The sequence below is a fragment of the Trematomus bernacchii genome, unplaced genomic scaffold (assembly GCF_902827165.1).
Source record: "Trematomus bernacchii unplaced genomic scaffold, fTreBer1.1, whole genome shotgun sequence".
NCBI lineage: Eukaryota > Metazoa > Chordata > Actinopteri > Perciformes > Nototheniidae > Trematomus > Trematomus bernacchii.
The window spans coordinates 8,205,975-8,230,656 of record NW_022988097.1 but is presented as its reverse complement, the minus strand read 5'-3'; the positions used below and the strand labels follow the sequence as shown (position 1 = coordinate 8,230,656).

Genomic DNA, 24,682 nt, shown 5'->3' with positions numbered 1-24,682 from the left:
GAACAGGAAGTAGCTCGCAGCCAATCAGATTTTGCAAAGCGTCCTAAGCTGACGTCAGCCCGGTACCGATAAACCACCGGTAGAAGAGAGCTGTGTGTTAGCCTGTTGTTTGTAGCTTTGTCTGCTAATCCCCCTGTCAAACGTGCAAACATCATGCCTTTCGATGTTAGGAGGTGAGTACGGAGCTTCCGGTTGTTTTGTGAGAGGTGTGGAGAGACGTTGGCGGGTTTTTTACAGTCTGTGTGTGTGCTCTGGATGAATTAATGGTTGGCATAGCATCGCCTACTAATGAGCGAAGTTGTAACGGTGTTGATTCACATTTGGCATGAATGGGCTACATTGTCGCAGGGGGGGTATAGTTTGTGGACTCATGCTCAGATTTAGTTCAGTTTTTGTGTAGGTTTATGCCTGCGCATGTGCAGATTTCCTCATTCATCCTAACACTTGCAAGTCTTGAAACTGATAACGGTAGTGCATTAAGGAACAGTCCACTACAGTTTTGCCATTTGTTCAGTCTTATTCACAAATCAAACCTTGACAATTATCCCAGTACACAAAACAAAGCATTAAGATCCATTGGCCACCAATACACATTAAAACAGACAATGAACAGTCAGAAATACACCTGACTGACAGGACCATTAACCTATAGATACTTGGGCAGAAGGCACAGAGCTAATACTCTCACCTATTGAAACTCACTTGAAACTGTCAATAGAGCGCACCCTAATTAAAATGAAGAACAGGATGTTTGCACTAAGTGGTCACTTCATAATCAGGGCTGTTCCAGATACTGACTGCTCTCCTGTCAAACTCACAGTGTTGCAATCATATACACAATCCTTACATCGGAGTGCAACTTAAAGTTTTAGTGCTGCAATCAATGATTATTTTCATGATCAATAAATAAAATCAGATTACATTTTTTACATCAAATGTCAAAAAGTAGTAAAACACTGCCCTTCACAACTTTTGCAAGTGGGTGTTCTCAAATGTCTTGTTTTTTGTGACCCAAAGATATTCAATTCATAATGATATGATAAAGAAAAGCAGCAAAGCTTCATATTTGATTAACAAGAGACTGCGTGGGATTTGTTTAGAATTGTTGCTTGAACAACGAGTACAGCAATTAATCCACAATCAATATTGTTTTTTGTATCTTTGAATCGATAAATTGACTGAGTTTTACCACTATATATAAACTAAAAACAAGAAATGGCACAGGATTGTCATTCTTGGTAATTAGTGATAGTTGATTTAGACCATAACATGGACAAAATAGTGAATTCCCAGGGTGAGATACTAGTGCTGAACCTCTGTTAATTAATTTATAATTTTGGTAATTTATAAAGCAACAGATTCCAAACATTCCCTTATAGCTTCTCCAGTGTGAGGATTTTTCTGTTTTATATAACTGTAAATGTTATAATGTAAAACAAGCTGAACACGTCACCTTGGTAACTGCTTTTGAAAAGGATGATCATTTGCATAACACAGATGAGCTGCCTGTCAAAAATAATCGCATCTTTCCCACTTACCACAGCTGTGTTGTAATAACGAAATACATTTCAATACAGGCTGTGTGTGTGTGTGTGTGTGTGTGTGTGTGTGTGTGTGTGTGTGTGTGTGTGTGTGTGTGTGTGTGTGTGTGTGTGTGTGTGTGTGTGTGTGTGTGTGTGTGTGTGTGTGTGTGTGTGTGTGTGTGTGTGTGTGTGTGTGTGTGTGTGTGTGTGTGTGTGTGTGTGTGTGTGTGTGTGTGTGTGTGTGTGTGTGTGTGTGTGTGTGTGTGTGTGTGTGTGTGTGTGTGTGTGTGGTGTGTGTGTGTGTGTGTGTGTGTGTGTGTGTGTGTGTGTGTGTGTCTGCGTGTGTGCGTGTGTGTGTCAGCGTCAGCGTGTGTGTGTCAGCGTGTGTGCGTGTGTGTGTGTCAGCGGGTTATGAACAGGTCATGTCCCGTTCACATGCTTATGACTGGATGCCCTGAACATGCTCAACCTGCACTGCAACAATGGAAATGGTTTGATTGACCAAAAAATAGTTGTTTCGCCCACTCAGAAATAGGGTTAGTCATCAGTGTAGCAACATACATTACCGTAGATCTTGTCATTACTATATATGTATTTGGAATGTCTTTTTCCTTGAAACATTACCTAAAATGTCAATTACAGTGATTACTTACTTAAAAGTAGTATCATCAATAGATCAGCTTCTAATATGGGAAACGTCATTCAGAAAGACTGAACAGCAGCTTTGCTGAACCAATAAGTGAATAATTAAAGGGTTTGTATCAGATTATCTCATTGACACAAACAGGTATGTGTTTTCGGCTAACCTGATAATTTAGTGTGTTTGTTTTGGGGATAATCAGATCATGGAAACTTTAGAGCTTCAGTGAGGATGCTCACTGTCAATAGATGTCATATCATTTAATCTTGGGTGACTGTTTGCTGTTTGATACCTGACGTACACTTTGGTCAGATTAATGAATAGAACCTACGTAAATAAAGTCAGAGGTACATGTGTTGTTTATAGCTTGTGATGTGAGGTGAGCATATGTGAGAAAGAGAACGTTATTCATAAACATCCGCTATGTGGGTTTACTCAGCGAAACATAGAAAAGTCTGAACCACTGACTCGCTATGACTCATTCGTGAGATATGGTTTATTTAGCAAGGGCCCTTCATTGAAATGCGGCCGTGTGGTGTCAACAGAAAGATGCTGGTACAACATGTCCTTACTAAAAACAAAACATCTGAGCCCTTCTTACAGAAGACTGAGCAGTGGGAAGTGACGGAGGGACGTGTGTTGACTGTAATTCAGGAAATTACAAACATCGACGAGGGGTCGAGAGGTGAACTCTCAGCAGTCACAATTAGTATTCATGAAAACAACGTGTTCTTAGCAGAGGAAGTGAAACTGAGTATGCCCATTTAAATGATGCATCAAAAAATACACCTTACTGGATTCTTTATTTTGTGTTCACCTTACCTTTTTTCTATATTTCAAGTCATTCAGTTTCAGTGATATTTAATGATATACTTTAAATTCTATATATATGTTTAGGTAAACTAAAGTATATCGATGTCATAAATGAAGATATCTTTTCTTCTGCAATAATATAAATTATGATTCACTGTACTTTTAAAATCATTTTATTACATTTAATGTGACTGAAGTGCACAGTGTTAAATCTAGATAGAAGTCCTATGATTCACATATTTAAAGTATTCCATATATTGGAAAGTTTATATGTTACTTACTTACTTACTCTAATATCAATACAAAGATAGTGCGGTTATGCCATTTTGTTATTTTTGTCCTTATTTCCAGCCCTTAATTGAAAGTGTAATTCAGACCTTGTGTCTAGATATATCCAGACTGTTGGTGGACAGATGTACAGTAAGGTGCATTTGAGACTATTTAGAGTTCCCATGTAGCATCAGTTTCTGTCTCGCGTCTCGAGTGACCAGACGAGCTAGATTTTGTTTCCTTGCTCACATTCACCATTAGCGGAGGGAAACTTTGTCGCCTAAAAATAAGGGTTTGTGATCCTACAGCAAAATGTGAGGGTCTCTCTAACTATTAATAATCTCGTCTCTGAGATAGACTGCCAAAAATATGTCTCAAAGGTATATCAGCTGTTTGTGCTGTGTGCAAAACATTATATGATTTTAAACGTACAATTAAATATATCTTAATGGCTGATTGATACTTCCAAGATGTATTCATTTGAAAGCAATACACATCAAATCCATTTAAACTTACAATCTCTAATGCCGTTCTACGTGGCGTGTCTAAGGTGATAACCCGTAGTTGCAAGTGTGTTTTGGAATCTTAATTCAAAGCTTACGTGCTTTTACGGATATGTCTCTCAACAGACACGTCATTTGTAATACTGCAAACAAAGGGCTTTCATCAGTGGGCTTTAGGAGAGACCACTGATATTTGTAACCTTTTTAGGCAATCGATAGTGATTTAACAGATAATTATTTAGATTTCAATCTTCAACATCATTCCTCGAGTCACTTTTAATTTGAGAAAAACTCAATAAGAGATTATAAACATAAGAGAGGACATCCATGTAATTTGATTTAAATTGAAAATGTCTGAATAACTTAATACTAATTGATATAAAAATTGGTAATCAAAGTATACTCGCTTGATATCATATACATTATTTCAACATATTGTGTATAAAGCCGTATATTCGTAAACAGGCTCTAGGCTCTGTCTCTGAGATGCAGGAAAGCCCTAACGTATGTAGTGAATAATCCTTGAACTGAAGAGAGAAAGATGAAAGTCAACAAGACTTTCAGGGTTTTCACACGACAGGGGTCTGTATCGCGATGCTCCACCTGTCTGGTTCTTCCGGAGCTCAGTCCCGAGGCTGGGTGGAGGGGACGTGAAGAGGAAAGAGACCCTCCCTCTAATAAGCCTGACATTCAGGAAGTATGTCACTCTAGAAGTGTTTCTGATCCTCAAACAGAGCGAGTCCCATCTCTGAAGCTCTCTATGCATCCTGCCAGCTATAAGCACACAGTGACCTCACACCAGTGGGACAGGGACTCAGAAAGTCATCGATGGATGTGGATCAGAGACAGAGGAAGAGTCAGAGGTGTTTAGGATTGTTTAGCTGTAGATGAAAACAAAGGAGTGAAAGCTGAGGCCAAACACGAAAAGCAGCGGGGTCAGGGCTGGACAGGAAGCCCCCCCCCCCCTGTACTTCCTCCCCCGCCCATGACCACATCAGCTGTGGTTATTTCACCGCCCGGTGGAAGAAATGTGAGCAGATGTGAGTTCTGGAAGGACATGGGGATGGAGGAGTGGGTGGGTGGGGTTTGTGAGCGAAGGGGTTTGGGGTTTAAAATGTTTCACTGCCCCAAAAAGGACATGTGCAAGATCTCATGAACTGAAATAGTTTTGGTGTTGAGTCGCAGCTTTTTTCCCACCTTCTCAGCTCCGCCAAATAGGCAACAAGAGTATTTCATAAGAGAGTCGATTGGCGCAGGTTGCAATGATCCTCCTCCGCTTCTGATTCACTGATCTACGCACAGTCTCAAATGTAGACACGAAAATGTCAAGTTAAAGCTTTAGATGATTTAAAAAGAACAGCAGTCTTACACGTTCATCCTCCACCTCCACTGCTGGTGTTACTGCTCTATATTTGAAGCTGTGTTTATGATGTGTGTGTGTCTTTTTAGTGTTGTGTGTTAATGTTGGCGTTGTGTTATCGTTTGTATTTGTTGAGCGTCAGAGGCTTTTGTTAGGGTCAGGTCAGAATGACAGATTACACATTCAAAGGAAGAGGTGTAACCCTGTAAAGAGTGTGTGTGTGTGTTTTGCGGCTGGCTGTCTGGACCTGTGTGTGATGGCGCTGGTCCAGAGCTAACATTCTTCCACTCTTCCGTAATATCGCACTGCCTTATGGGTACAGCATGTGCCTTTTTTCTCAGCACGTAGTGTTTACATTCACTCTTCTTTTTTCTCACTCCCCCCCTCCCTTTTCTTTCTTCCTTTCTCTTCTCAGATTCGATATCTACAGGAAAGTGCCAAAAGATCTCACCCAGCCCACATACACAGGGGCTTTCAGTGAGTAGTCCTTCACCACAACATGATGAGCTTCTACGTTATCAAGTTAAAGATGTCCATCTGTCCACATCTATATGGTTAGATTCGGTGCTATAAGGATCTTTTTTTTATTCAATCACAAACTTAAAATCCCCTCATTGAAGATATTGATACCACACACCATGTTTCAGCAGCTTATAACATATTAACACCACACCAAATAACAGGTTGGGGTTTTATTGAGGTTCTTACACTTTGGTTTATGTGCATATTAAACTAACTAAATGTGATGTGTTAATTTGTAAGAATGAATGTGCTTTTTGCTAAGTGGCTATTGGCTCTAGCCTCATAAAAACATGTTTTTTTGTCCATGTCGTGTCTACACTTTTTAAATTCGGTAAACTCCTGTTTATTATTGGGCTTAAGAGGTGTTAATAAGATGATTTTGTTACATTTATACGGAGCTTGGCTAGCTGTCTCTTTATGCTAAGCTGGCTATAGCTTTGCATTTAGCTTTTAGACATGACAGTGATATACATTTTCTTACCTAGAAAATGAAAGTGTGTACCCAAAAGGTTTTCTTATTTCCTAATGGTTCATTATAATTAGTTTTGCAATCTAACTAGCCTTGAGTGGTAGCAAGCGTTTTGCTGTGATGTCACAATATTGTAAAGGTTGTTTTGGGGGGAAAGAACAGTGAAAAAAACAGGCTTTCATCCATATAATGATATTGATTCAATTGATAGGCGTGTGTTCTATCAAATATGATCCTATCTATACTGCCTATTCCTAAATGGCAATCACTAATAACCATTGCTGGACTGAAGACACACTATTTACTTACCTGTGATATATTATATGCACACTTATCAATGAAAGGTAAATGGAAAGAGGAACCATTCACTGCTTTGAGAGGTGGATGTATTGAGGAATAGTTCAGGCCAGGGCGGAGCTGTAGTTGAAGCGCCTGCCTATCCCAGCGCAGAGGTACATCCTGACGGAGTCCTTCAGCACAGGGACCAACCTGTTCCAGCACAAACTAGTATGGCAAGAATGTTAATGATCGTGCTCAGCCATCACCTCGGGCCCGAGAAGTTATCAGTGGAAATCTAAATGCTTTTCCTGTCAAGTCATGTGTTGTGTTTACTCGTCATCCATAAGTCATTGTGTAATCAGTGAGTTGTATTGATTATTCACTGCTTGAGGCAAGACAAAACTCCTGATGACACATTTTTGGCTCCAATCTGTCATTTACTAGCATTGGTTACTTATTTATAAGCCAATGACAAGGTAGTGTTAACATCAATTTAAACTGATGTCATGATGAATCAGCCGCAAAGATGTCAATCTTTTGGTTTCGTTTGATTTCATTAACCGTTTTTGTTCCTGTATCAAGGAGTGATCATTTTGGGTTCCAGTCCACTGTGTGTTGAAAAAAAAAAGCCCAAAAGGTTTGGCATTAAAGCAAAATATCTTATACACAAAAAACAGTATCTAAGATTATAGAGTTTTTGGGGAAAAAATGATATATTATTAGAAAAAGTTAGCTGATTGCAATATTGTAAATTCATAATCTTAAAAGATAAAAATCTTAATATATAATAATCGGTGCATAGTGAGCAGTTTTCGACACATTATAAACACTTTCCTGGATGACATGGAAGAGAATGGATTTGCCATCCACATCCGCAGAGTTTTGAACAATGAGGAAGTGGATGGAAGTACTTCCTGTGCACAATCAACACCCTTCCTGTCTCCATCCACTGTCTACAAGTGAGGGCACACGGTTGATTCGAATTTTAGACGACTGTTCTTACATAACCCACCGCAGGTCAGATAACCCACGGCACTCACATGTTCGGCTCCCCCTCTTCACAAAAGGCCAAATATTTGACCCCGTCTGCTTTTGTTATTTTCTCTTAGGGCCACATTCCTTTGAGTTCAATTATTACGGTATTTACTGTGAACAATAACTCTGTTTTGACCACAGTGGTTTCCGAACCTGCTTTGAACATAATGTATCAGTCTGTTGTTTGATGGATTTTCTGTCATAATTGGTTTGTCCTGCCTGTGTTGATAAAACAGTCGCAGCTCTGTGTGCGGTGTCGTGGGAAATAAGCCTTGGGGAGTTGGGAGTTATATGTTATATCTGATTACAGATATGCACATTTTGTATGTGCCAGACCAATTTGTGGTGTTAGCTGAGGTGGGAGAAGTACTCAGATCTTGTACTTAAGTAAAAGTAGAAGTACCAGAGTGTAGGAATACTCTGTTACAAGTAGAAGACCCGCATTCAGAATTGTAATCAAGATAAAGTATTAGCATCAACATTTACTAGTACCAAAAGTACTAATTTGACAGATTGGCCCATTTCATAATAAAATATGATATGTTTTGATTATAATTATTGATCATTAAAGTGTTCTCAAAGCTGGTAAAGATTCAGCTAGCTTTAATGACTTTGTATACTGCAGGGTAGCTTGTTAATTTACTCCAGGTGGAACTAAAGTCTGATTTAAGTGTGATGATGATTATATATTGATTATATTTCACATCAATAATCAAAATCTGTAAAGTAACTAAAGGTATTAAATAAATATAGTGGAGTAAAAGTACACTATTTACCTCTGAATTGTAGTGGAGTATACAAAGTAGCAAAACATATTTCAGTAAAGTATACAAGCACCTCAAAATTGTACTTAAGTACAGTACTTGAGTAAATCTACTTAGTTACTTTACACCACTAGGTGTAAGTGTATTTGATTGTTTCTGTCACAGATCTGAGAAATACAAATAAGCTACTTTATAATCTTCTTTCATCCCACATGTGAGCAATCGGAAGGATGAGCTCAAGTTTAAATTAAAACAACTCAATACTCTTTGTCAGTATTTCCATTACGTAGCTTTTGAAGTATAAACCATTATTACACTGATCTTTAGTAATCCCGTGCTAGTGTTTCGCCCTTTGAAGCCCGGGAATAATTACTGTACAAGTCTTTTCATCAGCCTGAATTGGTGACCTATGTGTCATAGCGACACTCCCTATTGTTTGTTGGTTAAACGTTACCTTATGTACAGCCTTCACAGGCCGCAGGTTTGGCCTGCCAACCACAAGGTCATGTGACTGTGAGAACCTAGGAGACAGTTGCCACATAAACACGCTACACCTGCCGGGTGAGAGCTTTCTGACAGGCTCTCACCACACCGGATAGACCAATGTTGCGCAGCACAGATCAGTTCCTTCCATATTTATCTTACTAAACACATGACGACGTTTTGCATGACCCTCTGGCTGATAGGTTAGACAGCCTTCTCTTTTTTAAGCTCAGGCTTTATTTAGGCTCAGACTGAACTAAAATACATATACGTAAAGGTCTATATTCCTAATTTGGTTTCTGTCTAGCTTCAAGTTAAATCCTTAAAACTTCTTTATCAGAGTTGTTCGGTATGAGTGACTAACAGTGTGTGAGTTAGTCTAAGGAAACCTAAAAGGAGCTGTTTGTAGGACTAGCATCAGCTCACCCCTTTAAAGCAGATATGCTGTAATGTCCGCCTGTTTAGCTTCTATTTAATGTGTAATGACTCAAGTAGTATTTCAAAACCTGCGTAATGGCAGGCTTTACACCGTCAGTGTAACGGCTATTTAGGGAATTTTATGGCCGCTGTGATTTCATTAATATCAATAACTTAGGTCAACCATCCCTAAAGGCGGGAACAGCCCGGCTCATTTGGTCTGCATCATCCTTTGAAGCGCCAGTGTGATTTTGGGATTAATGGGAAATAAATGCCGTCAGAGGATCAGCAGGGACTTAAGTTTAATATTCATTCTAACTTTCTTCCTCTCTGCCCACAGTTTCCATCCTCTGCTGTTTCTTCATCCTCTTCCTGTTCCTGTCTGAGCTGACGGGATTCATAGCCACAGAAATGTAGGTATCGATCATCACATCTCAGAATAAGGGCTGTATCTTGTAATATCCTGTGGCGAGAGGACAGTTCCTTTGTTGCCACACGGGCACAGAACGTGCTGTCTGACACATACAAGACGGGGATTTAATCATGAATGTCAATGCCCTCATTATGATGTATTCAGCTCCGCATGTGTTGTAACCAATGAACAGAGGCAGTTTTCTTCTCTCAGGAAATTGGCTTTGTGTGTGCGTCAGCCTCTTAGAAATGTGTAATAAGGGATGACTCCGGTAGGTGGTGTGTAGCAGGGAGGAAATGACATTAATTTGGCAGAAGATGTATCCTCCACTGTTAAAGCAGTGTGTATTGTAGGACGGAAAAAGCAGTTTATTTCTTCTTTCTCATTAAATGTTCAGTTTGAGCTCATCTAACCATTTGCTTTCCTTCTCTGTGCCTTACAGTGTGAATGAACTGTATGTGGATGATCCTGATAAAGAGAGTGGTGGGAAGATAGAAGTGAGTTTAAACGTCAGTTTGCCAAACTTACACTGTGATTGTGAGTATTTACGTAATATATACATATACACTACTTTACACACCTCTTCTCTGCATCACACTTTCTGTTTGTGTGTTTTTCTTTTCACATTGTTTATGGGCTCTCTTTATAGTTCTGTTTTTCCCTTTCATCAGACCTTATCATACCCACCATGCCCTATAATTTTACACAGCATATTGGCAAAAGATAAGTGATGCCCTAGATAAAGAAGTAGACTCATAATGGTTTGTTTTTATGTGTGTGTCAGTTAGATAACAGCAGATTTCAGGCCTGTGTCGCCCCTGTTTGATCTGTTTCTGCCACACAGGCGCAATCTGAGTGGCCTCCATTGGCTTCTCTGCTGCATCGGATGTCAGAGAAGTGGGCAGGATGGAGAGCAGTCACTGGTTATTTTTTACCCATGACTCCCGTCAGAAACTATGCCCAATGACACACTTTACAGAGGCTCAGGCAGCACAGAAAAAAACACACATTTGTTCGATTCAAGCGATATCCAAAAATGGCCACGCTAATAAATGCTTGTGTGAAAAACAAAGTCCAGATTTCCGCGATAGAGGTTTTGGCATGCTGACACACAGCTGTTGGCCATGTGTTTAGACCGTCTCACTCATGGCATGCCTAAACAAAGGCCTTCTCATGCCGTGTCCAATTAAAGCTCCCTGTGATTGTATGTATGGCGGTTTTGTTTATTTGCACAATTTAAACTTTTGGTTGCAGAAATGTGGGGCCCTCTTAAATCACAGCTTAAACATGTTGCTCTAACCACACTGCAGCTGCATGTAATGAGTAGAAATGTTACTCAGCCTGTGAGTTAATATTGTACATCAGGTTGTCATCCATTACAAATTTCCCTGACGCGAGAAATCTTTTCATCATGGAAAAGCTGGCATTTCCATCCCTTTTTTACTATTTATCAACTCTGCTGTGCTGTTCCGGATCTAGACATTTAAACTTCTCCCTCCACTGACCTTTACGGGTTGCCAGGTCTCGATTTGTGACCTCATGGAAAAGCAGAACCACTTGTAATAACCTTATAATAATTCCCCCCCCGCCCCCCCCGATCCGCTTTACATGAACACACTTCCAGTTCTAAATGTCTTAAAAAGGAGAAATAACCAGCTCACAGGGGCAGACTTATCTCATGTCCGCGCGCTGTATTTTGAGATCTTGATAGACGGAGTGGGGGGGGTCGAACATGTCTTGAATGTCAAAGGTCAGACGGGCGGCATGTGGAGCTTTTAGTACAGGTCCAGCACACGTCCCCCCCGTCCCCCGTCCCCCTGCACTGATGGCCAATTCACAGCACAGGCCGGATCTGAAAATAGGCCACTGCCAGGGTGCCAACACACGCCGGCCTGCAGGAGGGGGGGGGGCGGGGGGGGGGGAGGGGGGCCTGGATGGATGGAAAAACACAGACAGGCAGGATAGGTGGTCTGTTTGGACTCTGTGTGTTTACTCTGTGGGTCACCCTCTGCAGACTTTCTCTTATTATTCCTCCGGCAAATAAAAACTGTGTTTGTTTGGTTGTGATGCTGTAAAAGAAAAGCTACTGATAATTCTCATTGTGTATGATTTTGTTGATAACCTATTCATCATTTAGTTCATAAAGAGTCATAAAAAGATCTGTGAAGTTATGTATTTAATTAAGTTAATTTCTAGAAAAGCAACATTTTTAATTTTAATAGTGATTTTGTGTGTGTGAGATCTTGTGTAAGCTCATAATTTAAGTGTATATAATTATTTTCAATTTACATTGTTATATAAAGATCAGGATTCAAATACAAAACAGCTGCAGATGTTTGGTATAGAAGTTAAATGTTGTCTAATCAAAGTGAAAATATTGTATTGGTACTGAACAATTTTTTACCTGGATTTGGATTTATGCCTAATATTATATTTGTATTTTATATGTATTAGTTTATTCCACTCATGGCAATTATAAAACAAAACATGTACACTTTCTTAAATTAATCTTAAATTAATAAGTTGGTTAAGTAATTTTTGTAATGCATAGTTAATTGATTCATTTTAGACTCATTTTCTTATCAGTGAAAACAGTCAAAGTTTGAACTAGCAGAGGAAACTGTATTATATTATTTTAATTTTCTTTTGAGTTTATTATTATTTTTTTAATGATCTCCCATGGGTCTTCAGTGGTGGGTTTGGACATCCAGGATGAGATGGGCCGCCACGAGGTCGGTCACATAGACAACTCCATGAAGATTCCTCTCAACCAGGGGGACGGTTGTCGCTTTGAAGGAGAGTTCACCATCAACAAAGTAAGACCTCCTCATCACACAGTGGAGAGGAAGAATAACACACTCAGACTTAAGAGAAAATCAAGAGTCAGCTTTTTTCTGTGCCCATTTATTACATTATGATGGATTGGATAAGAGCCCCAGTATGTTGGTGGCTCTTGAAGTATCTGGTTGTTTATTTGTCTTGCACATGAGTTAAACATAGTCTTCCTCCTCCAGTCTAAAATTGAGTTATGCTAAATGGAAGAGCCCTAGGATCAGCTTAAGTTACGTCTGCAGTCTGGGCCCTGTGAAGCCCTGTTTGCCTCCACCGCCATCTTTGTGCGTCAGTCTTTCCAGGCTATTTAAGATGATTCGCCCTGCTGTTGTACATTGATCACTCCTGCTCGCTGAATATTTGGAAATACTTGTTAAAGTGGCTTTTTCCTTTCCGGAGGTAAAGGCCATTTAGTTTCCAACGAACTGTGTGTGTTCAGACTTGGTCATTAGTTAACCAAATGTGTTGCAGGTGCTCTCGTTAAGCTAAACCTAGCTGCCTGTGTGTGTACGTGTGTCTGCAGGTACCAGGAAACTTCCATGTGTCGACACACAGCGCCACAGCCCAGCCCCAGAGCCCAGACATGACCCACAACATCCACAAGCTGGTGTTTGGAGAAAAGCTCCAGGTCAGGACACGCACCACAAACACACCCCAGGAAACAGATAACATCTACTGTACCAAGGCTGAACACAGATTCCTTTTGTCACACAGGTAAAAAAAGTCCAAGGAGCCTTTAATGCATTGGGAGGGGCTAATCGGCTGTCATCCAATCGTACGTATCTGCATAGTCATCTAATCCAGTGTGTGACTTTTATGCAAGGATGATGCAATGAAATGAGACACCTCGTGGACGCGTATCAAATCCGAAGTGGAACCACAGCTGACGCTCCTTCTCAAATAAAAAAAGCTCCCAGCTAGTTGCGTCATGATCAACACTACATCCATTTTTGGAAACGTTTGACTGAAATGACTCTGCTTCTCTCCTGCAGCTCTGGCGTCACACGACTACATACTGAAGATCGTTCCAACGGTGTATGAAGACCTGACAGGCAAACACAGGTTCTCCTACCAGTACACAGTAGCCAACAAGGTGCCGTCTCTCTCATATTCTCCATCTTTCCCTTTCCCTCTGTGTCATGCATTGTTTTTGCGAGTGTCAAGGCAGCAGCTTGACCATCCCAGCATATGGCCGGAGCATATATCTCCGTGTTAACTTGTGCACTCACCCAGAAGTGAAAGCGCGCCCCTAGTGACTGGAAACGCTCCCCAGATGTCAACAAACCATAAACACACTTCCTAGAACTGACTGACAGCTGGGTTTGGAGTAATCACAGTGCAGATCAGCTGTGAAACGAGGAAGTGAGCAGAATATTCCTGAATCTCATCGTCAAAATGTCAATACAGGTCCAGCTGAGGGACATTTCAATGCTGTAAATGTTCCTTTGGGTGAATTTGGTTGTGTTGTTGCCGTGATTTTTACAACATCAATTGACTGTAGCCTCCTCTTGCCGACTTCATTACTTTAATTCATCCAAGATTCATTTACAACAAGGAAGCATTTATGACTTTATCTGAAACCAATTCTGTAACGACTCATAAACCCGCCACCACTGGAGATAAGGATGAAATAAAAGATTGAGCTTAATGGATTTCTAAACATAATGGGATTTACCCGTCTCGGTGTTAAATGAATCTATTTCTCTCCCCAGGCGCAGCTCGAACACTCATTAAATGTTTTGTAACACTTTCCTTTTTGTCATCTTGTCCAGGAATACGTTGCGTACAGCCACACGGGCAGGATCATCCCAGCCATCTGGTTCCGATACGACCTCAGTCCGATCACAGTGAAGTACACGGAGAGGAGACAGCCCTTCTACCGCTTCGTCACAACAGTGAGTGAAGTCTTCTCAGAGCCTTGACAGAATATAAAGATCTGTTGCCTCTAAATCCTCAAATAAACTCAGTTTAATTCAAGGTCTTTGAAAGCTCTTAAATAGAGTGAAACTGTGATTTGAGGCTTTAAACATATTGCTATTACAAACTTTGGGAATTGGGACATCCTCAAACAACTATGTTTAAAGTGGACCTATCATGCTATATTTGAATAATATAGTGTAGGACCATACCTATATAAGGCATATTTATACTTTTTTTTTTTTCAAAATACCAAACAGATCATGCATTTTAGCCATGCCTCATTTCGCTCAATTTGACATTTTTTAGATCTGTTTTAGCAAGGGTTGATTCAGTGAGAACAGCACCATCTAGAGGCCTGGCATATGTACTACAGCGTCTCCAGCGCTTTCGAACGGCAATGGCCGTGGCTGTCTCCTCCTGATTGGCGGAGTTGGCCCAATAGCCGTAGCGCCACTGTCCTGACGTCAGGACAGTGTTCAAATCTGGATCAGTTATCAGATCCGTTGCAGCCCCTTTTTTAGAGATTTGGGTATGGAGGAAAATAGAGAGGGTTGTGTTTTCTGACACTTGGTGAGTTCCCTGGAACACAGGGGACACATATTCATGTATAAAAGACGTACAAAAGTGCATTTTGCATGATAGGTCCCCTTTAAATCAAATCAAAATGTTTTATAGCCCCAAATCACAAAAACATCCTCAAAGGGCTGTACGTCATACAAACGTCATATCATAACAATTATAAACACATTATACAACATTATACTTTGTATAATGTACATTATACTTATTTAGACTTTTACTGTAGTTTCTCACATGAATAATTTCTATAGCTATATAGCTAGCTACAGCTATCCCATCTTAGCTTAGCTCAGACACTGGAAACAGGGACAACTCCAACCCTGGCTTTTTTTCAACAACTTTACAAAAGATAAAAACTGTGAAACTATTTCAGTCATTATATTTTGTTAAAAACTATTTCTATGACATCCTAAATTCCTTTCTCTGCCCCCCCCTCCATACCTGACTTCGTCATTTGAGGAATTTTGGCTGAGCCTGTAACCACCTCAGGATGTTTCCTGCTGGCTGATACTGCGTCAGCATTCAATTGGCTGCCTGGCTGATGAGCTAAACCGTTATTTGTCTTTTCAGTTATTTAGGTTTATCATGACTTCAGGCATGAGTTAGGACCTTAGGACCTGACGCTGCTCATAGTGTGATCATGAGTCATGGTTAAAGACTGTGAGTCAAGCTGCAGCAGGACTCTTTGCTGGATTCCAGCACATTCCAGTGTCAGTGTATTGTTATAATTACAATTAAATGAGAAGCAGCTGACATTGTAAAAACAGAAGAAAACCTCAAAGATTTGAAACAGCGAGACTGACAGACTTGTTTTCTGTAGATCTGTGCCATCGTGGGCGGGACGTTCACAGTGGCAGGAATCATCGACTCCTGTATATTCACCGCCTCAGAGGCCTGGAAGAAGATCCAGATTGGGAAAATGTCCTGAGGACCGCTCCCCACTCCTCCCTTCAACTTAAAGTGCAAAATAAGCCTGTTAGCTAAATCAAAGCCCACTTCCTTTTGAAGATTGTATCATCGTAACCAATGGCGTGGCTCCGGGCGCTCGATCTAACTACCAGGCTTCAAGACTGCGTCTCCGTTACTGAAGATCCTCTCAGGCTCCATCTGGTGACGCATGGATGCTGACTATCACATGACTGCTTCTACATCTTCAGTGTAAAGGGAGGAGAGGGAAGCTCTTTTGTTACTGGTAATATGAAGTACTGTGTGTCAAAGTTCAACCGATCTGGGTATTTGAAGGCTGCACTTAAAATGAAGTCAAACAAAACAAAAAGGCTGATATTACATTTTCTTTTTTTTATGTGTGTATGACACAAATCTCTAAATGTATTCAATTGTAGGGAAGTGTTCAGGTTATGGCTGTAAAATGTACAAACAAGACACACTTAAATGTTTTTTTAAAGGATCAGTTCAACCAGTATATCAGTCTGTTTACCCAGTCACTCTTAAGGAGAACAATCATTGTAGGGAAGTGTTTGGGTACATTAAGCCGGTATGTGAATAGGCTGAACTTTGAAGTGTTTCCATAACAACATTTTGCATCATCTGATGTCAGTTTGTTCCATCCAATACACTTTTTGATGGCCAGTTTCTAACCATGTGCCTTTAGGTCACCTCTTCCATGATTATCATCAGCTCTCATGTGTTGTTCTGTCTGTTTGCAGTGGCTGCCACTAAAACCAGTATCTTGCATGTTACAACTTTCTGTGTAGATTCACTTTCTAGAGTTTATTTTCAAACCAGTGATCATTGTTTACCTTTCAGTCAATTTAAACCAAATATATCATCAATGCTGTTAACCGTCCTTGCTTTTACTTTTTTCATTCCTTCTCAATTATCTCAGAAAATCTAGAGAATGTCTGTTTTTTTTTTACGATGGATTTATTGGACTTTTTTTGACCCGGTTCAGGAATTTGTTTACTTGTTGTAAAGAAGAATTGGTTTTGTAAGGAGAACATGTGTAGACCATGATGTTTGGTTGTAAAAAGATCAACGATGGTGATAATCAAACTGCTCTTTCTACTGTTGAGGTCATCCACTTCCTGTTCCCTCTCAAAGTTCTCTGTAATGCTATGTGTTCCTCGAGTAAAGGTACCATAGAAACCACTGGTGTCATTCTTTGTTCATGTTTCTATAAGCTTGTCACATTCATTCTTTTCCTAATTTTGTTTTTCAGTTTAACAATACGATTTCCAAATCATATTTTATGGTTTACAAAGAAAAAGACAAAAAGGGAAAGAAATGGATAAATAATTGGTTTAAAATCAGATAAAAACAAAAAATCAAGAGCATTCAAGCTGTTTTAGGGTTTAATATCCAAAGCTTCTTTGAGGTGGTGTGTCCAAAAACAATCTGGGTCTGCAAATTGAATAGGAGTTGATTTAAAACTTAGATTTAGTGTGTTCAAGAAGGGAAGGCATATTTATCTCAAGAACTTGTTCCTTGTTTTGGATACATTGTGCCAGCTTGTTGTAGGTTTTAGATTGTCCAACTCAAAAGGAAGTGTTCATCTTCTAGATTGTTGTCAACAAGGAATACTTTTTTATTTCTTTCCTGAAAAAGTGCACGATTATTTCCTAATAAAACTAAAGTAGTCAAGTCATGGAGTCAAACCCTGCAGGTTTGCAGACATGTTTCACCTCAAAGGTGCTGGAACCATTTACACGTGTCACAGCTGAATCTATCCAGTTACCCTTAACAACAATATTATTTATAGAAACTAAAAATGGAGCCTTTGCACCGATTGATTTCTAACTTGAAGCTCTATTGGCTGTACTTGTGTCTGAAGTGGACTTTGCACCCAATTGCTGCAGCTCATTTCCCTCCAGTGTCAACACGCTGAAGGTTGTCATGTGTTGTGGGCCTGTGAGGGGTGTGAGGCTGTCACAGCTGTCATCATGCTTACGTCTAGCTCTGATAATAGGTGCTTAGTCTGACTCACAGTACTTTTATTCGCCCCACATCCCTCTGTATACCTCCGTCACTTATCCCTTGTTCACCATGTCGCATATCCACGTGTCTCCACCTCCAGAGAATGACACAGATCCTTAAATATCTTGCTATTTTCCTTGATTGGTCCACCATGTGGATCATCATTTGTTGGCCTGTAATTCATCACAGCGTGACGATTGCAAATTAGCCCTTAAAACATGTATTTGACTGGAGTAATGACAACCTACTAATCAGAGAGAAGAGAGTGAGAAGACAATCATTTTTTTATTTCCTCCTATATGAGTCATAGTTTGTACAAAATGAAGGAAGAAAACTCTGTATATAAAAGGTACAAATATAAATGTGTAAATAGAAAAATACTTAGGGTTTGTTTTTGTCATAATGCTGCCACCCAGTGGCTGGTTAGAGGAACTTCAGGCACATAGAGCTCAGTCTGTGGAGGCAGCAGCCCGAGAGGAAGCGATGATCAGAGGTCTAGTCACACAGATCTACCATTCATAAATGACTTATTACATGTCACAACTGGGATTTTACTAAAGCCTCCCTTACCCTGAGCTTTCCTACTTTTTTTAAACTCTCCATTCTCTCGGGCTGCCTCTCTGGTAAGGTTACACGTTGGAGGAGGCCAGGCAGTGGGCGTCCGGCGCGGAGAAGAAGTCGCAGAAGCCCTCCTCAGACAGGTGTCCGTACTCGTTGTTGTAGAAGGTCTGTCCTGAGAGCTGGCTGAAGAAGGTGGGCCGGAGTCTGGAGCTGCCGGGGTCACTGCTGCGCCCCAAGGAACCATGGGAGGCCGTGAGGGGCTCTGTGCTGCTGCTGCTGCCCATACGGCTGGGGAGAGAACAACATACATCATCTACTGTGGGAGGGTTTAGGTTTAATAACTCACATGCTCCCATGTTTGAAAGTGTTAGACTTTAAACTATGCAATTCATGTATAAAGTAAAAACCCTTAACAAATAAACCACAGTGCCCAGCTGATACAGGAAGGTATTTAACCTTTTTCTTTTTAAACTACAACTATTTATTCTTGACTGATGTCTTCAGTTGGAACCAATTGGGCTGAGATCCACAGACAGGGTAGGAAAGTTAAATAGTATCAGTATATTATTAATAATAAACATAATATGACTCAGGATAGGATTGATTTTTGTCTTTCTGGTAGGGAAGTATTTTTGTTACAATGCAAACCCAGTTTTTTTTCTATTCTTGATTTCCCTTGTAGTGAGTTGAACGATTGGGAAGGCTTCGTGAAATCCATCCAAAGTTAACATGTGATAAATCACTAGAAGTGCTCTTAAAGGTTCCTTCTACATCTTGTTGCAAGTCTTATTCCTTACTTTTAGCAAAACACTTTTTAGTGCTCTTTCAAAAACTGTTGAGCCAAGATCTCAAAACTCTGACAAGCGTCCTGGGTTCAAATGACTCAGACTGCTGCTCACTCCTACTTACTTTGCAGATCTCATCACTTATAAAGCTATTAGGCTATGACTATTTTCTCCTTGTGTGTCTGCACTGTCTCTAAATCATTTGCTGTGTGTCTCTTGTGCGTCACTGTCGGTTTCAGACAAAAATATGGATAAAAGCTTTTGTTTGATTAACCTTTTAGAGACGGCGCCTTGGTGCTTGTTTTCAATTCTCTCAAATTCCTCCGAGGCCAGAACCATCCCGCTGTCTGTCTGGTTATCCTGGGAAGAGACACAGTTTGACATCATGTGAATTAAATGCCTTACGTTGACCCGGCTGGTATCTCTGCAACTATTTTTGGTAATTACCCAAGGAGACAATTCCCGAATGCCATTGACCAAATGTCACATTTCTCTAACAGCTGATAAAAGATCAAGAGCTTACTTGAGGAGCTTTCTGTCGATGCATCTCCAGGGGAAACTCTTCAAATGTCCTGACTCTGGGCTGGCATGCTTTGGAGGGTCCCACAAACACACAGCCGGTAAAGGGCACGCAGTTATAATACCTGCTGAAAAAAGGAGAGGATTATCAGATCAATACATGATGGAGCCTCCTGCTGACAGACAAATGCCACCAGACAGATAAGGAAAGGTAAAAGAGAGCAATAGATTATCTTGTTAGGAATAGGTTGTCAGCTCTTTGCTTTTCTCAGTCAGAGGTCTGATTTAATTTCATATCAATGAGTGTCTATATATGATGACACAATTCAATATGCAAAATAAAGTAAATACCAACTGAAAAATGCAATACGACATGTACGACTGGGTAATACAAAAAAATGTCTCATCCCATTAAATAAACGTAAGTTACCTTGTCTGTTTGTGACTGTTAGTTTAATAGGAACAGTCACTTGATTTACATTTCAAATCCTGTCTTATTTCTGTAGGTTGTTGTCAGGGTATTAACACAATGTGGAAAAAAGCTTTAAACATTATCTCAAAGGCATTTCAATGATGGGTTGGAGGGTCATATGTTTACTTTTCAAATTGTAATTTGCTGCTCATTCTAAGGTGGACAATTCATTTTGAAACTAATTTGAGGGTTCAGGTTGCCGTTAAAGATTCAGTTTTTGTGCACGTTTCAAGCTCCTGTGCGTTTGATCAGATTTGATTGCCTTGGCAACAGTAGCAAACCACCACACAGCTCTCAACTCATTTACATTCATTCAATGTTGCTAAACCCTGATTGGTGCATGACATCCTCATCATCATTACCCAACCAGATGAGCTCAGACAAAACCCAAAATCTCTTACATGAATTGTATGCATGGAAGAATCTTTACTTATACCTAAATATATTTTTCAGGGAATACAGGATGTAGATATACCTGGTGGGCAGAGTGTTGCAGGGCATCCTCAGTTCCTCCTCAGATTGAGGGCGAGACGAGGCCTGCGAGAAACCGTCATCCTCTGAGCTCTGTGAGTGGTTCAGAGGAATGTAGTCCTTCCCATCCTGAAGGGTAAACAGAGAAAATGTTTTCTAAAAGCTATTCACAAGAACTCACCAACACTTAAAGGTCCCCTATTATACAGTTTTTCATCAATATATTATAGGTCTCAGATATATACAAAACATGTCTCTGAAGTGTTTTGCTCCAAATACCCAACAGATCGTGCATTCTAGCATCCCATAAACCCCTCTGTTTCAGCCCTGTTTCAAAAGTGCTGATTATCTGTCTGTTACTTTAAATGAAAATAAGGAGCCACTCCCCACGCCCCTCTGAGAGATATTTGGTTAAAAAGAACACAATGGTGCTCTAGGAGGAGATTCAGGTGATAAGGTGGGGGGGGGGGTTACCTTGGTTGATTATTGGCTAATGGTTACACAAGCCAAATAAATCATTATGACATCATAAAGTGGCCAAAATCTGATCAGCTCATTTTCAGACAGGTTTTTATATAAATGGATCAGGACAAAAAGTGAGTGAATCTTTTCTCCTGAAACTTTCAGAATCTCTTTACACAGAGGGGACACATGTTGATGTATAAAAGACATGAAAAAGTGGATTTTGCATAATATGCGACCTTTATAAGCTATAATGAAGGATTCTCCAGCAGATAACTTACAGGTAGGCTGTTGTCCTGCAGCAGGTCTCCCAGGATCTGAACCAGGGCGGGGAAGGTGGGTCTTTCTTTGAGTTCCCCCTGCCAGCAGGCCAGCATGATGCCGTATCTACCAGCAGAGAGCAGCACGGTCACAACAACACAACACTGGGGTCTCCAGCTCCCCCTCACTCAATTACACCACTGCACATTTCATCTGGTATCCTCCTCTAAATGAGCAAGTCCTGGTTTGCCTTCAGGATTGGCTCGAGTTTGCCGATAAATATAATTTGACAGCAAAAGAGGAGAGAAAAAGAATAAATCAATGCCCACGCTTACATTTCGGGGGAGGCAGTCTCAGGTGACCTCATCCTCACGCCGTCTTTCAATCGTCGGCAAAAGTCTTCATCAATCTGTACTCCCGGGTAGGGAGACGCACCTGAAGGCAGACAATAGGAGGATAAGACATTAGTAAACATGTTAGATATATGAAAAACAAGTTATTTGTGATTGGATTACAGTGATAACAATTGACTCTTCCATCTAAAAGTTAACAAACAATAATTTCCTCATTAGTTTTGTCAGGATCTGAGATTGACAGGCACTTTTAGAAAGTATAAAACTTCTGGAGGAGATTTTATTGCATCCCATTGATTTTTACACAGATCATGAAACGTGTTTCTTTACCCAGAGAGAAGATTTCCCAGAGGAGAACTCCAAAAGACCACACGTCACTCTGGCTGGTGTACAATTTGTCAAAGATGCTCTCTGGAGCCATCCACTTTAACGGCAGACGAGCCTGAGGGCACATTAAAACACCGGAGCAATACTATGAGACAGACACATTAACACATTGGAAAGTCACCTTTGATTGTAACCCCTGTGCGAGTGGTTAAAAAACAAACAAAAAGAAAGTGTTGAATGTTTCCCCCCCAGTAAATGGAGATGGGTAATTAGCGGAGGGAGAGGGAGGATGCCTTACATTGCCTTTCCTGACGTAGTCGGGGTCTTTGTATATGTCTCTGGCCAGGCCGAAGTCACAGATCTTCACAATGTTGTTTTCTGACAGGAGAATGTTCCGGGCTGCCAGGTCTCTGTGGATACACTGTGGATACACGCATACATCAAAACCCTGGCAACAGATATGTATGTATGTGTGTGTGTGTGTGTGTGTGTGTGTGTGTGTGTGTGTGTGTGTGTGTGTGTGTGTGTGTGTGTGTGTGTGTGTGTGTGTGTGTGTGTGTGTGTGTGTGTGTGTGTGTGGGCGCAGGTGTGTGTGTGTGTGTGCACAGGTGTGTGTGTGTGCGCAGGTGTGTGTGTGGGCGCAGGTGTGGGTGTGGGCCTTAAAATCTGTCTGTGTGTGTGTCTGTGAGCGTATGTGTTTGTGTGTGTGTGTAACTGGGACTGGACTATGTCTGGAGCTCTGTGTCCTGGCTCTCCGTTGTGAGTCATTCAAACACAGACAGTCTGCTTAGAGTCCGCTCAGATTGTTGATATTTATTACAAACTAAAGCCGCTTTGGTAGACACCATTTTATTCCCATTATTCACCCGATTACCAGTGGATTCACATGTGAGGCTTGGGCTGTTAACAAGAATCAAACGAGTGCACCCACAATCCAACGGAAGCAACAGATTGGATTAATGAAGTCTCAGCTGTCTGAGACAAAAATCTAACCGAGAAACGCTCATGAGATCCATTTGTTTTACAGTTCATTAAGTGGAAACGATAATCACCTAAGTAAATAACATTTGGTGATGAATAATAAATAACACAGATTGCATTGCTACAGATTACTCAAAGAGTATGTGCTAATGAGTTCAACGTAATCAAATTAAAAAGATAATGTTTACTTTTTAAGATGATATTGTTCATCCTATTTTAAATTGGATGTTGTTGAATTCTTACACAATTTCTCATGTTAATTGTTATTTAAATGTTGTATTGTTAAATATTTAAGTTTTCATTAAATAGATGTGCCATTTGATATTTTCTTTTAAATATATTTAAATTTTAATTCAACAATCTTTTTTATTAATTCTTAATTTATTCGATTTGTATATACTTTGATTTATCATTTAATTAAATGCCACTATCAAGTATTCAACAAGGAAGCAACTTGTTTTTATGAAAAAGCATAAATATGTGTTTTTGTTTCCCCAAAAACTGCCACATTTATTTTAATGCTTTGCAGCTGTGAGTAGCTTCTAAATCGCCTTGGTGCCATGCACTGTCAACCAACAACTGATCCAAAAAACGTCCCTTGGATTTAGTATGGAATATATTTCATTATATTGGTATTATTTAATTATCCTGTGGGATTGTGGAACAGCTGTAGTTTATGGTGACTTGATAAATGGACAAGCACAAAGGACTGAGAAGCTGAATGATCCAGGCAACAACGTACTGCCTCTGTGACAACCCTCTGGTGACATTTCACCACAGCTTTTTCACTAAATGTCTCTGTAATGCTGAAAATTAACCTTTCTGGAGGCCAGGAACTCCATCCCACGAGCCACCTGGAAACTGTAGCAAATTAGATCTTCTATCGTCAGAGGGGTTTTCCACAAGTCCTCCACTGGAGAGAAAACATGAGGGAAAGGTTAAAGATGGAGAAACAAGGTACAATTAAACTACACTTGTGACAAGACAATGAGTTAAAGGTCACCTATTATGCAAAATCCACTTTTTCATGTTTTTTATACATAAATGTGTGTCCGCTGTATAAAGAGATTCTGAAAGTTTCAGGAAAAAAGACCCCCTCTCTTTTTGTCCTGACCCATTTATATAAAAACCTCTCTGAAAATGAGCTGATCAGATTTTGGCCACTTTATGATGTCATAACGATTTTTTGGCTTGTGTAACCATTAGCCAATCACCAACCAAGGTAACCCCCCCCACCTTATCACCTGAGTCTCCTCCTAGAGCACCATTGTGTTTTTTTATTAACCAAATATCTCTCAGAGGAGCGTGGGGAGTGGGCCCTTATTTTCATCTAAAGTAAAAGATCAGCACTTTTGAAACAGGGCTGAAACAGAGGGGATTATGGGATGCTACAATGATCTGTTTGGTATTTCGAGCCAAACACTTCAGAGACATGTTTTGTATATAACTGAGAACAGGAGCGGACTGGGACTAAAAATCAGCCCGGGACTCTCGACCGGCCCACTTCGGTACCGCCAGCCCACCTCGGTACCGCAAGTAAATACCGCTAGTAAATTGTCGACGGGGGGGGGGGGTGCTAGTGACTTATTCGACTGGCCCACATCGTCCGACCGGCCCACTTCAGTACCGGCCCATCGGGATTCGTCCCGATGGCCAGTCCGCCACTGACTGAGAACTATAATATATTGATGAAAAAGTGTATAATAGGGGACCTTTAAATAGTTGAATCTTGTGA

At 40.4% G+C, this 24,682-nt stretch overlaps 2 protein-coding genes across 3 annotated transcripts in view; one reads left to right on the top strand and one right to left on the bottom strand.

Moving 5' to 3' along the window:
• Positions 1-13: 13 nt before the first annotated feature.
• ergic1 (endoplasmic reticulum-golgi intermediate compartment 1) lies at positions 14-16,930 on the top strand. The gene is made up of 10 exons (XM_034121234.1): positions 14-173; positions 5,525-5,586; positions 9,419-9,491; positions 9,933-10,027; positions 12,182-12,306; positions 12,846-12,950; positions 13,037-13,097; positions 13,315-13,415; positions 14,095-14,217; positions 15,642-16,930. Exons 1-10 carry the CDS (start codon positions 154-156, stop codon positions 15,747-15,749), a joined length of 873 nt encoding a protein of 290 aa, XP_033977125.1. The 5' UTR covers positions 14-153; the 3' UTR covers positions 15,750-16,930.
• Positions 16,931-18,021: 1,091 nt separating this feature from the next.
• Positions 18,022-24,682, bottom strand: part of flt4 (fms related receptor tyrosine kinase 4) — a 42,266-nt gene continuing 35,605 nt past the window's right edge. The window contains exons 22-30 of one of the 2 annotated variants that reach the window (XM_034121232.1): positions 23,766-23,860; positions 22,265-22,387; positions 21,970-22,081; positions 21,622-21,721; positions 21,307-21,412; positions 20,568-20,692; positions 19,625-19,748; positions 19,376-19,461; positions 18,022-18,604 (exon numbers count right to left, since the gene is read on the bottom strand). In XM_034121232.1, the coding sequence (XP_033977123.1) occupies positions 18,385-18,604; positions 19,376-19,461; positions 19,625-19,748; positions 20,568-20,692; positions 21,307-21,412; positions 21,622-21,721; positions 21,970-22,081; positions 22,265-22,387; positions 23,766-23,860 (1,091 nt within the window). In that variant the 3' untranslated portion in view covers positions 18,022-18,384. The remainder of the gene's footprint in view (positions 18,605-19,375; positions 19,462-19,624; positions 19,749-20,567; positions 20,693-21,306; positions 21,413-21,621; positions 21,722-21,969; positions 22,082-22,264; positions 22,388-23,765; positions 23,861-24,682) is intronic. The other variant, XM_034121233.1, reaches the window with a different exon arrangement.